We start from the raw sequence: 12,790 nt of genomic DNA, 5'->3' as shown, positions 1-12,790 counted from the left end.
TTTGATTGTTTCTTCCTACAGGTGTGCAGGAGAGCGGCCATAAACCAGGCTAGGGAGCTCCACAGGACAACTGTGCAAATGCTGTGACAAGCTGGGCTCTGGTAGCTTTTTTTCCTGCCTTCCACCAAGTTCCTGTTGCCCAGTACCAACAGGAACCTGTCCTGCCTGTGGCTGGGCAAGCCCAGGCTGTATTTCTCATTTGATGTGAGTTATGGCTCCCAGGGAGCAGCAAACTTGTGAGCTTCTCTGTCCCTGACCAAGAGCTCATCACAACCATTTGCTCCTCGAGGTCTGTGTGGGCTGAAGACCCCTCACCAAACACCCACCACCAGCCACACAAGAGCAGGGAGGAGAGCCAGCCCCCTGCAAGAACCAGAGGAATCCAAACAGCAGCAAGACTCAGGACAGAAACCAGAGTCACAGAGGCCCAAGAATGTTGCATTGCACACTGTGTTTGCAGCCTGGCTTCCTGGCTCCTAATATCCTCTGACAGCTCCCAGAGCAGGTTATGGCGATTGGATCACGACACCAAGTCTTGCAGGAGCTGCTGCTCCAGAGTCCTTCTGCCAGGCCTCAGCACAGCACGCGAGGAGCTGCAGGGATGTGCAGCCTCCAGAGCTTGGAGCAGTGACTTATCTTCACAAGAGAAATACTGGCCAAATGCTGGGTCCAGTGCAGTCCTTAAAAACTGGAGTTTTGGAAGGCAGCTTCAGCCAGGCCCAGGTAAATGACTGCTTGTTTGGTGGCTAGTGGCTTATGAAAACAGAAGGCACAAACCCAATCTGTGTCTTACACTGTCCGTGTCACCACGGCCCACAGAAACACTCACCCCAAACCAAACACTGCCTGTCTGAGACTTTCAGTGGAATTTTGTTTCTAACTCCCCCAGTCTGTCAGCCTGCAGAAGTGAAAAAGCTGAAGCCACCCCGGGTAGCTGGGTTCATCAGGAATGTGTTAAGTTATGCCACAAACTCCATCCCCTTGCCAAGCAGCAGACACACAAAGCCGTGAAAGGACACGCGTGCCTCCCAGTTAATGTCACCTTCACAGCTTCCATAGGTCACAGCACAAGGAGACACCAAAACAAGATGCCAGGCGGAACACGGAGCCCACTCTGAACAATGCCATGGGCCCCAGGGAGAGATGAGGAATTTAAGGGAAGCAGAACAACAGGAAATAAGGAAAGTCCCTCCAGCAAAGGTCCTGTGGCCCATCAGTGGCCGCTCAGCACTGCGCAGGGAGCAGTGACACAATGGATGACAAAAGGCCTGCCTGGCAGCCAGCATTCCCATGGCCATTGTTGCCAGCACTGGCACGACACAGATACAAACAAGAGCTGTGTTCCCAGGCACTGGCAGAGACACATCCACTGCAAATAAAATGACTTCCTGAAGCTCCTCAAGGCCTGGATGCACCATGCCATCGTAACTGGGAAATCATATCCTGAGGCAGGAAAAACTGTGCCAGGAGGGGATAAAGAATCGTGCAACCTGGATGAGCACAGGCTGGGTTTTTTTGCCTGTGTGCTGGACCAACATTCATTATGAGGATAGATGTAACTTGAGAGTCACTGCAAGGAAGGAGATCCCCTTCAGAGAGTCTTTGTCTGGCATAGGGGATATATGGGAGAAGTAGAGGATGAATCCCACCCAAATGTGATCTCTCTAGAAGAGCATTGCCTCTAGAAGTCACAAGGCTTGGAGAAAGAAGAGGGATAATTTTATAGTCCCTTTTCTGGCAATAAAGCCCCTGTAAGATCCCAGGGAAAACGGCTAGAAGCACCAGCTCTGGTCAGGAAAGGAGAAGCTGAACTGCCCTGGGCAGCAGGGTGGGATCCATGCTGGATAAGCAGCTCTCTCCAGAGGATGGCCACGCACGTAGAGGACAACAGCAAGGGCAGGCCAGGGGATCCGTGCAGTGCTTTAGCTCTCAAAACAGCTCCTGCAGGGATTCAGAGCAGGGCGTTCCGGGCTAATCTCTGCGTCCCTCAGGGAACCTGAGGATTACTGCTCTGCATCTGCTCACAGGGCTGGGCCCCACCTCGGCGAGGCAGTGGAAGTGCTGACAGCCACTCTCAGCTCTTTAATCGGTCTGGGACAAACAGCAATGGGCTCTGTCCCCTGTGCTGCAGCGCCTCTTAAGTGACTGCCTCCCTCACAGCCCTGATGGCTTCTCTTGAGCCTTGGCTGGGGCAGGAATGCCCCTCAGAGTTCGTTTGGCGGCAGCAGCTTCAGAGCTACAGCGCAGCTTCCCTCGTAGTTTTGGTTTGTTAATTTGAGATTTTGTAAATTTGGAGGTTTTTTGGTTAACGTACTAAAGAGTGCGGTGGGTTTGGTGTTGGTTAATTATTAATGTACTTATTTTTTGTTGTGAGATAGGATTAGGAGAAAGGTAAAGTAGGTTTAAAACTTTAAAAGGGTATAAAGAAAAATTTATTAATAGTAATTAAAAGAAAGAGTAATAAGAATTGGAATAAAACCCAACTAGAACGAGGCTCAGTGAGCTCCCTAGAGAAGGGCCCAGCCCCACAACAGAATTTGTCTGGCCCAGTGCAGCTGAAACAGGCCTTGTTACTTGTTCCTAAGTCAGAAAAAAAAAAAATTCTCGAGTTTCTTTTGTCTTTTTCATGTGTTTTTCACAGAAATGTGTCTAGTTATCTAGTAGTTAAAAGTTTTATATCACTTCTTTAAATGTCTCCCGTACAAAACCATAACACCTGGTTATCTCAGGGGCTGGCAAAGGGTGACCCCAGCAGTGTCTGGCCACCACTGGTACCTCCCTAGCAGCAGCCACGGCAGGGCATTTGGCTGCACCTAGGCCAGGGTGGGATGGAGGTCCCTAGGCAGCAGTCAGAGCTGTGCTTTCAGCTCTAGACCTCTGCCAACTCTTTCAACTTCCCAGCAGAACGGGCTTCAAAAACCTGGATAGGCTCAGGGGTTTGTGCTGTTACTTATGCACCAAGATCCCGTTTGCTTCTCTTCCTGCTCTTCTCTCCCTCCTGCCCATGCTTGCCGGAGCTCGCTGCTGGTCCGGGCACCTGGGACACACCACTGGTCCTTCCTCCTCCCTTCCAGACCGGGGATGTTGGTTTGGGATCGGCTCTGGCTGTGCCAGTCCCAGGCAGTCAGCCCCATCTGCTGGCTGCTATGGAAATACGGGAAGCTCCAAGGGAAATTTAGGTTGGATCTTAGGAAAAAGGTTTTTATTGGGAGAGTGATAAAGTACTGGAATCGTCTGCCCTGGGATGTGGTAGAGTCACCATCCCTGGATGTGTTTAAGAAAGGATTGGTTGTGGCACTCAGTGCCATGGTTTAATTGAGGGCGTGTTAGGGCATGGGTCAGACTTGATGGTCTTAAAGACCTTTTCCAACCCAGTGATCCTGTGATTCTCCAGTAATGGACAGCCTTGCTTTTAGCCAGTATTCTCCCTACCCTCACATTCTTCTGTTGAAGCCACAAGTCACAGGGCTGACCCAAATAATTTAAATTATTCACACTTACAAATAAGGGAGTGTTAAATTGAAAACATTTTATTAAAAAATGTTACAAATAGGACAATACATATCAGGTTAAATGAGAGATTTTTAATTTATAATCATAACTTAAACATAAATTAAGAGTCTCATTTGAACACTTTTAACAGCTCAAAAATCATATTTTCAATACATAAACATACAAATCTTAGTATTCCATTTCATTCGTAAACATTATGCAGGCATGCAATCCTTACAAACACTTCCACTTTATTTTCAAATAAATTCTGATCAATTGATCAACAGCCAGAGACCTACTCAAGAACAAGAATTTTACAATACACGTACAGTTAAGAGCACAGAAATATCCACAGTAAAAGCTGCTCAAATAAATACATATGTATATACAGATATTACAGTACAGAATCCCACAGGGATGAGATAATTTCTGATCTACCTGCTGTGTTCAGAAACTAGAGTACCCTGTGTAAGCACCATGGTTCCTAGTGCTGTTATAATTTAAAAAATGGTATTTAAGTTTTCTGGGATATGCAGCAGAAATCCAAATAATTGCCCATATCACTGCAGGCATACCTATTGACTGGGACATCTTAAAATAAACTGACTTCCACAAACCAGATCAATAGTTTCAAAGCTGTTCAGTGAATATTTTTTCATCCTGATTCTTCTGTTTCTGCAAGCATAACCCCTGTGATGCCAGAGGAGACACTTCCAGCAGTGTAGTAAGTGATGTGAAATAATGCATGTCTTCACCTCACCTCGGTACCTTTGAGTGGAGCAGAGGAGGAACCAGCCTCCTCTTTAGGCAGCAGTGCACTATTTACTCACCACCTGGACAGGAGATGGCAAGCTCCCAGTTTAGGATAACTACATAGCTGAATGTAGGCAGGATTTGGCCACAAGGCCAGAGTTTTCTGTTTGTCTTCAATGGAAATACCAGACAGCTTGAGTTCAAGATTTCTGAATCATACACAAGGTCAATCATCTTGTCAGCAAAAGGTAAAAACATCTGGACAGCTGCTGATTTGCAGGCAGTTTCATTCTCCAGAAATCTGAGACGTAAGTGAAGGTGGCAGCAATTCCTGTGGAGAGAACAAAATTCCTCCATAAATCAGAAAACTGGCAGAGATTTGTATTTGCTCTCATCTCAGAGGAATTTTGCATGCAGCAGGTAGCAGAACTGCACAAAAGTGTTCCTAACACCATTTGCAGCTGGACAGAATGCTAAGCACAATCATCCTTCAGGAGCTGAACAACCATTTCTACAGCAATAAATCCATCAGTCTTGTTAGGAACTTCCATGCAATGCCAAGATGCATATTAGGTGTCCCAAAGCACATATTGCTGTGTCAGCAACTGTACAGCAATTAGCAGCTCTGATTGATTGCTTGTGTGATTAAAAGGAAGAGAATTTGTGAGTGAAGCCATCACATGTGCTTACCTGAAACACCTGAGTTAGACATTCTCGCCAGCACTTTGGAAACTACCTTCACTGGCTGTTTCCTGCCAGTTCCTATAAAACATAAAGTGAAAAATACTTTAATGACAACAGGTTTTTATCAAATGGATCTTAGCAAAGTGATGGCAGTGGTTTTCTCATGTTGTTTTTTGAGACACAACTTACCTGAAAGGAATAAACTTCTTTGCTGCAAGAAGAATAAGAAAAGGTATTAGTATTTCAAGACAAAAGCCCTAATTCTTGTTGTCTAAATATTTGGGTTTTACTATCTTTTTTTCATTTTTTCAGATGTTCATCCAAAAGCCAAATATGGCATACATGGAGGGTTCTTGAAAATAATTTGGGAATTTATCTAAGTGTGGGAATTACCACTTTTTCAAAAAGCAAGGTATATGGCTTTGGAGGTTTTGGGTTTTTTTTTTTTGTTGTTGTTGTTTCCTCCACTGAAATTTTTTTCAGGAAGATAAATAAAGCAGTGGAGCCAGAGGAAGTGCTCACCTTTTCTCCGGAAGCGCCTTGCAAGCCAAAGGAGGAACGATGCTGTGGACAGCAGAGAGGCAGAAGTGGCTGCTATGCCCACAGAGATGTAGCTGGCTTGGTCAGAGGCTGGAAGGATGAAAAGATTTCAGTGAGATCAAGGGGCATGGGTGGTCTTTGAAGCCCTCTCTCCTTCCCTTTCCTCGTGCTCTTCAAGAGGAACCAGAAGTGCAGCTTGTAACACTTAAGTTTTCTCTTGATGAAACAGGACAGTTCCTGCACACAAGATAAAAAGCTGAATACTAAAAATTACCCCATCCATTGCCAAAGTAATGGCAAGGCAAGAAGCTGCCTATACCAGGGTCTGTCTGTAACCTCCAGCCTTGCATAGCAATTTGTGCTCTTCTTATTTTTCATGTTGCAGTGCATATTTTAACTCCCTGTCTGCTACCTTCCTCTTTGAGCAATCCTGCTGAGATCAATGAAATGATTCAAGGATCCAAATTTTGTTCAAGCAAATGAAAGTGGAATTGAGCTTTTAGGACCTCAAGCAAAAGCACTCCAGGTAGGCCAGGGGTGCTCCAGCTGAGGACAGAGCTCATACTGCCTTGAATAAGAAGGCAAGGCTGAGCTTTCTGTCTTTTGAAATTACAGCCTCTGAGAGAAAAGCTCTGTGAGGTCCTTTGGCTGAGGAGTTTATTCAAGAAACTATCACACCAAATCAAAAAACCTATAAAATTTTCCACTGAGAAACAGTCTTATGAGTGCAGATTTCCCTACAAGGTTCTGTTTCTCTAGAAGAGCTTTTGTCTGTATTCACAAGCTCATTGTGAGAAATATTTTGTTTAAAAACCAAACAGAAAGAACTGAAATCTGGTTTCAGGTTTTTTTTTTTTCACACATATATATAAAAATCAGCATTTTCCACAAAGATATTTTAGGATTTTCCCCCCTCTTCTATTTTCAAGCAGAACGAGTGATTTTGTTGGGCTTTTGAATTCATGGACTTCACTACATGTTCTAGCTCACTGGTTGCTATTACCACCACTACCACCCTTCCACTCCTCATCTGACTAAAAATACAGTGCCACCTCTCTGTGGCTGCTCACAGGCAAAATACCTTCACATGTGGGCAGGCTGGCACTCCAGTTTCCTGAATGGCTGCACTCAAGAACACGAGAGCCATTGAGACTCCATCCTTGGAGGCAGCTGAAGTGGCAGGAGGTGTTGTAGGTGAACATCCCAGCCCCGTGGGAGCAATCCATGGAGCCTTTCTCAGGAGAGCTCAGTGGTTCACACTGTATGACTGAAACACAAAAGATGGTTATTCCTGCTGTAGAGCAGTGAAGTATGCAAGAAAAAAAAAAATCAAGAAGTTCCAAGCAAACAAATAGTGAAATTTCTATATAATTTCCCATGTTCTGGTTCCGTATAAATTTTTTGCAAAAGAACACAACTGGATCAACTAAGGACTTTCCTGTCTTTGGCACAATTTTTTGCACTAGCAGATGTACAATTTATTTTCAAATTCATTTGACTTTGGGATGGGAGCTGCTCAGAGCCATGAGCAGGCATTCCAAGGCACAGCTGAAAACATGGGAGCACAGAGTTTAGTTTGGAGCCAGGGGTCTATAGGAATATGGATTTCTGTGTGTTCCCCAGTGACCCGAAAACTGCAATTTCCAGCAGTCTTACCTTTGCATTTGGGCACGGGCTCCGACCACTGTCCCTGTGCCGTGCACTCAGTGCTGGGTGAGCCCTCCAGGACATATCCCTCAGAGCACTGGAAATCACAGCGTGAGCCCGAGGTGAGCTCTGCAGGAGCGTGGTCACAGCTCACAGAGCCTTCTGCTGGCCGCGGGACAGCCTCACACCTCACAGCTGCAGCACAAGGAGCACGACAGCAATCAGCACAGCTGCTTCAGGACAGCACCACGGCACTGCTGGCAGCCCTGGGGGCTCGGGTGGGCAGGGATAAGGAAATTACCTGCACACGTTGGCTGCTGCCTGTCCCAGGCCCCTGAAGAGCCACACTGCAGTGTAGCTGGTCCCGTCAGGGTAAATCCTTCCTCACAGGTGAACTCACAGGTGGTTCCCCAGGTGAGCTGCACAGAGGGATGGGAGCAGTTCACAGCCCCGTGGACAGGCAATTCCAAGGCAGGACAGGTCACAGCTGAAAGGCACAAGAGACAGCACAGAGCTTAGCTTGGAGTAGGTCAGGATAAGCAAACACTCTTCTAGGAGCTAGCAAGAAGATATGCCCTGCCTGGAGCTGTCCCCTACAGAGCCATCATACCTCCCTTCAGACCTAGCAGTGCAGAAACAGTGATTTCAGCAGGTTGCACAGTGCAGCCAGAATCCTTCAATATGCACCCAAAACATACAAGTCATCCTGGGAATGGCTCCACATTACTTTCCAGCCTGGACTGCATAAACTGACACTTGCTCCCATTTGGGGTTTAGGGAATAAGGGATCCCTGCCAGAGCACTCCACTGTTAAAGTGTGTTATTGTGTGTGATGGGGGCACTGCCCCAGAATGTTGTTTGTCATCCTGCACTGCTGTTTCCTCACTAATACACGAGGCTAAATGACCCCCAGCTTGAGATCTGCTTATGAAAAGTTCTACCAATGTGGTGGAGATGAATGCTACTCTTTGATTACATTTGATTGAGAAAAGTCTCTTCAGATTCTTCCAACTTTAATCGATGGTTTCCAACCCAGCAAGTCTTACCTTTGCATTTGGGCACGGGCTCCGACCACTGTCCCTGTGCCGTGCACTCAGTGCTGGGTGAGCCCTCCAGGACATATCCCTCAGAGCACTGGAAATCACAGCGTGAGCCCGAGGTGAGCTCTGCAGGAGCGTGGTCACAGCTCACAGAGCCTTCTGCTGGCCGCGGGACAGCCTCACACCTCACAGCTGCAGCACAAGGAGCACGACAGCAATCAGCACAGCTGCTTCAGGACAGCACCACGGCACTGCTGGCAGCCCTGGGGGCTCGGGTGGGCAGGGATAAGGAAATTACCTGCACACGTTGGCTGCTGCCTGTCCCAGGCCCCTGAAGAGCCACACTGCAGTGTAGCTGGTCCCGTCAGGGTAAATCCTTCCTCACAGGTGAACTCACAGGTGGTTCCCCAGGTGAGCTGCACAGAGGGATGGGAGCAGTTCACAGCCCCGTGGACAGGCAATTCCAAGGCAGGACAGGTCACAGCTGAAAGGCACAAGAGACAGCACAGAGCTTAGCTTGGAGTAGGTCAGGATAAGCAAACACTCTTCTAGGAGCTGGCAAGAAGATATGCCCTGCCTGGAGCTGTCCCCTACAGAGCCATCATACCTCCCTTCAGACCTAGCAGTGCAGAAACAGTGATTTCAGCAGGTTGCACAGTGCCGCCAGAATCCTTCAATATGCACCCAAAACATACAAGTCATCCTGGGAATGGCTCCACATTACTTTCCAGCCTGGACTGCATAAACTGACACTTGCTCCCATTTGGGGTTTAGGGAATAAGGGATCCCTGCCAGAGCACTCCACTGTTAAAGTGTGTTATTGTGTGTGATGGGGGCACTGCCCCAGAATGTTGTTTGTCATCCTGCACTGCTGTTTCCTCACTAATACACGAGGCTAAATGACCCCCAGCTTGAGATCTGCTTATGAAAAGTTCTACCAATGTGGTGGAGATGAATGCTACTCTTTGATTACATTTGATTGAGAAAAGTCTCTTCAGATTCTTCCAACTTTAATCGATGGTTTCCAACCCAGCAAGTCTTACCTTTGCATTTGGGCACGGGCTCCGACCACTGTCCCTGTGCCGTGCACTCAGTGCTGGGTGAGCCCTCCAGGACATATCCCTCAGAGCACTGGAAATCACAGCGTGAGCCCGAGGTGAGCTCTGCAGGAGCGTGGTCACAGCTCACAGAGCCTTCTGCTGGCCGCGGGACAGCCTCACACCTCACAGCTGCAGCACAAGGAGCACGACAGCAATCAGCACAGCTGCTTCAGGACAGCACCACGGCACTGCTGGCAGCCCTGGGGGCTCGGGTGGGCAGGGATAAGGAAATTACCTGCACACGTTGGCTGCTGCCTGTCCCAGGCCCCTGAAGAGCCACACTGCAGTGTAGCTGGTCCCGTCAGGGTAAATCCTTCCTCACAGGTGAACTCACAGGTGGTTCCCCAGGTGAGCTGCACAGAGGGATGGGAGCAGTTCACAGCCCCGTGGACAGGCAATTCCAAGGCAGGACAGGTCACAGCTGAAAGGCACAAGAGACAGCACAGAGCTTAGCTTGCAACAAACCATTAAAAGTATTTTTTGTTTTCTGAAACTTAGCAACACATCCACTAAACAGGAGCAGCTTTAGAAAGGGTTCTACTATGTCACCATCTCAGAAAGCAGACAGAAGGGGAAATATTTTTAAATGGGAAACTGGCTCTTCAGGCAAGACTGTTAATTCATCTGCAGCTCATGACAGCAACTATTTACAATCCAAAATTTCCCTATTTTCACTGTTGCTGGGTACCTTTGATTCTAAGCCAACACCTCAGAAAACGATTCCTATAGTCAGGAGTAACTGGCCTGTTGAGAGCTGTCTCACAGCTAGGTCATCTCAATTCCCTGTTTCCACCTAAGAGTTGGAAAAGTCTTTCCCTGCAAGGAACAATGCCAGAACATTCATCCTACTCATCTCACCTCCTCAGGAACAGAGACCTGCGTGCTGAAATAAAATAGCACCTACACCACGTAATGTGCTACGAAGGAATTGGCCAAACTTCCATTTGTTCCTACTGCCAGAGCAGCACTGAGGTGTACAGGGCCATGTGCAATGCAGAAAGCTCACCTTTGCATGCTGCAAGGGGGGCAGACCAGATCCCAGAAGAGGTACAGTGGACAGATTCCAGTGCAGTCAGCTCATAGCCCTCCTCACACTGAACTTTGCAGGACGAGTTGTAGCTGAAGTCCCCCAATGGATGGTGGCACCCAAGGCTCCCATGATCAGGTTTCTTTAGTGGATCACAACTCTTAACTTCAAAGAAGCACAAGAAGGTACGCAGTCAGTCTCTTTGGCTGAGCAGGTAAACCAAGAAGCCAAACTGAACACTAGGTAGCATGAGTTGGCCAAAAAGCAGGATGAAATAATCTTACCAAACTCGCATTCAGGCCCATAGAAGCCAGGGTTGCAAAGGCAGGTGTGATTGTTGATAGTCTCTATGCATTCTCCATGCCCACTGCAGAGAGATGGGTTGCAAGAAGCTGAAAAAAAAAAATAAAGCAAATTATGAAATAATCAACAACAGCCACTAAAAAAACCTGGCTAGCACTTTGTTTATCTTTCTGACACTAAACAAGCCCTTTGTACAGCAAAAGAAAACCAGAGGGTTTGGTATTTAGGATTCTCCAGTCATTTCACAGAATTTCTGAAATGCACACATTTTACAGACGAGCTCACAGTAAAAGGATTCTGCTGGCTGGCAACTCCAGGACCACTTGTTCTGAGGTAAATATTAGATGAAGTTAAATAACTCGTCCCAGCCTCCACCTCAACTCCCCAGGGTCACACTGGAGTGACCTTTATCACACTGTACCTGTGTAGCACAAGGCGACCTTCTTTTTCTCACACTGCTCATCATTCCATTTGCCATCATCCTTCCCTCTTTTGATGTAGATCTCAACGCAGTCCTCATTGTTCCCTTTGCCATTTGGCTCCCCTGAAGCCCAATTTCTTGCTTCTTCTGTCAGTTCTTTGTTAGTTCCAGTCCAGGTCCACACATCATTAATTTTTCTGATTCCAATCCAGTAGTAACCCGGATTGAAGGGTAAGAAGGCATTGAGATGCTTGATTTCCTCCTTGTTCTGGATTGCAACCAGGTTAGTATACTTCTTTCTGCACCACTGCTCTGCTTCACTGTAGGTCATGTTTGTGTCTGAATAATGGTATGTCCACCCCTTCACCCCCTGCAGCACTGTAAGTCCTAGAATGAGAAGATATCCAAAAGTTGGTGTCTGACTTCTCCCCTCCTCTCTCTCTAGAAGAGGACATTTAAGCTCTATAAATACTGCAAACTTGTCAGTATCTGAAAATGCATAAAAACTAGTGGTAATTCTTTTATAAACAATCACCTGGCAAGCTTCAAACCAGGCAAGTCAGCTTCAAGTACAAGACTTCAGCCTGTGAAACTATGTCTGATCACACAAAGCTTTGAGACTTATAGGAGCCAATTATAGCTTTGACAGGCAAGCAGGGAAAATGTGCCACTGCATCCAGAGGTTTTTCTGTGTGAACACAGCCTCAGGTTAATTAGGGCAGGTTCAAAAATTCTCTTTGATGCTGAGCTCAAAGAGAACAGTCACACTAATATTGCCATCCCACTAGTTTTCTACACAGAGAAATACACACTTACCATAGGCAAGAAGAGATAGGAACTGCAAGCAAATCATGTTTCTGAGAGTTTTCTCTCTCTTTTAAGCAGATGGCTGTAAGAAATCAAAGAAACACATTTGTAAAAAACTAATAGTGAGCTATCAAAATTCCATATAAACTACTGACCATGCAGTTTTTGCTATGTACTTTTAAACAAGTAGGATTTCCACAAATTATTCATTTAAAAACTGTTTTTAATATCAAGATACTTTAAAATGTTAGCAGCTTTTAAGGAAGATGAACACAGATTTCCAGCTGTCCCGTTCTCCTTTAGCTGGGCAATGAAACATAATAGCAGAGTCCATTTCTACTCACATTTGTAGCTGCAGTGTCCAGGTGACAGAATTCCTCTGCGCTGCTTCCCAGAGACTGTGGCTAAGTGGATGAACTCAGCCTTGAAAAGCAAGTTCAGCTCCAAGTGTCTGGACACTGTAATGCTCTGCCTTTTATCCCCTCAACTAGCCTGTCCTCCACGAGACGGGAAATTCCGTATGGAAGAAAATTTCTTGGAAAATCCCAGGATCTGGCCCTCCTCCACGTCAGGACGGATGTTTCCTCTTGCCAGATCAACCCTCCCAGAAAGACGTACTGTGCTGACAGAGTGCCATTACACACTTTTACTGACAGAAACCCACAATTCCAGGATATCAAGGAGGAGGAGGAGGACAATTAGATTGAATTAAAAGCATGAATAAGCAGATTCCAATATTTCACCTGGCATAATGTTTTGTAGTAAGGAGGCGTCAGTTCTTCTGGTATCTCAGTAGGAAAGGCACCAACACTCAAAGCTGGTTGACCAAGTTGGAGCAAAAATGGAAACTGCAGCACAGGACAAGCCCTTCCTTATGGATCTCAGCTGTGCAGAGCTCTCATTTGTGGTCAGGTTGGCCAGCCCCAGGATTGCTGGAACTCTTCACAATACAGGTTCATCAGTCACTTGTAGCAGT

General features: G+C 46.6%; 1 protein-coding gene across 1 annotated transcript; it reads right to left on the bottom strand.

Annotated features, from left to right (window-relative positions):
- Positions 1 to 3,569: 3,569 nt before the first annotated feature.
- On the bottom strand, positions 3,570 to 11,903 carry SELE (selectin E). Its single transcript, XM_053951115.1, has 15 exons — positions 11,824 to 11,903; positions 11,008 to 11,394; positions 10,568 to 10,675; positions 10,263 to 10,448; positions 9,492 to 9,677; positions 9,200 to 9,385; positions 8,455 to 8,640; positions 8,163 to 8,348; positions 7,418 to 7,603; positions 7,126 to 7,311; positions 6,551 to 6,736; positions 5,452 to 5,559; positions 5,119 to 5,140; positions 4,936 to 5,007; positions 3,570 to 4,576 (listed from the first exon to the last, which is right to left on the bottom strand). Exons 1-14 carry the CDS (start codon positions 11,858 to 11,860, stop codon positions 4,950 to 4,952), a joined length of 2,208 nt encoding a protein of 735 aa, XP_053807090.1. The 5' UTR covers positions 11,861 to 11,903; the 3' UTR covers positions 3,570 to 4,576; positions 4,936 to 4,949.
- Positions 11,904 to 12,790: the final 887 nt, after the last annotated feature.

The sequence above is a fragment of the Vidua chalybeata genome, chromosome 9 (genome assembly GCF_026979565.1).
Source record: "Vidua chalybeata isolate OUT-0048 chromosome 9, bVidCha1 merged haplotype, whole genome shotgun sequence".
Classification (NCBI taxonomy): domain Eukaryota; kingdom Metazoa; phylum Chordata; class Aves; order Passeriformes; family Viduidae; genus Vidua; species Vidua chalybeata.
Note: the sequence above shows the minus strand (reverse complement) of the source record. Positions and strands in the feature narration are given on the sequence as shown.

Coding starts and splice junctions, on each gene's coding strand:
- SELE (XM_053951115.1), bottom strand. CDS start 11,860: ATGATTTGCTTGCAGTTCCTATCTCTTCTTGCCTATG. Junction 8,641..9,199: donor GCCCGTGCCCAAATGCAAAG/GTAAGACTTGCT, acceptor TGTGCCTTTCAG/CTGTGACCTGTCCTGCCTTG. Junction 7,312..7,417: donor GCAGCAGCCAACGTGTGCAG/GTAATTTCCTTA, acceptor CTTGTGCTGCAG/CTGTGAGGTGTGAGGCTGTC.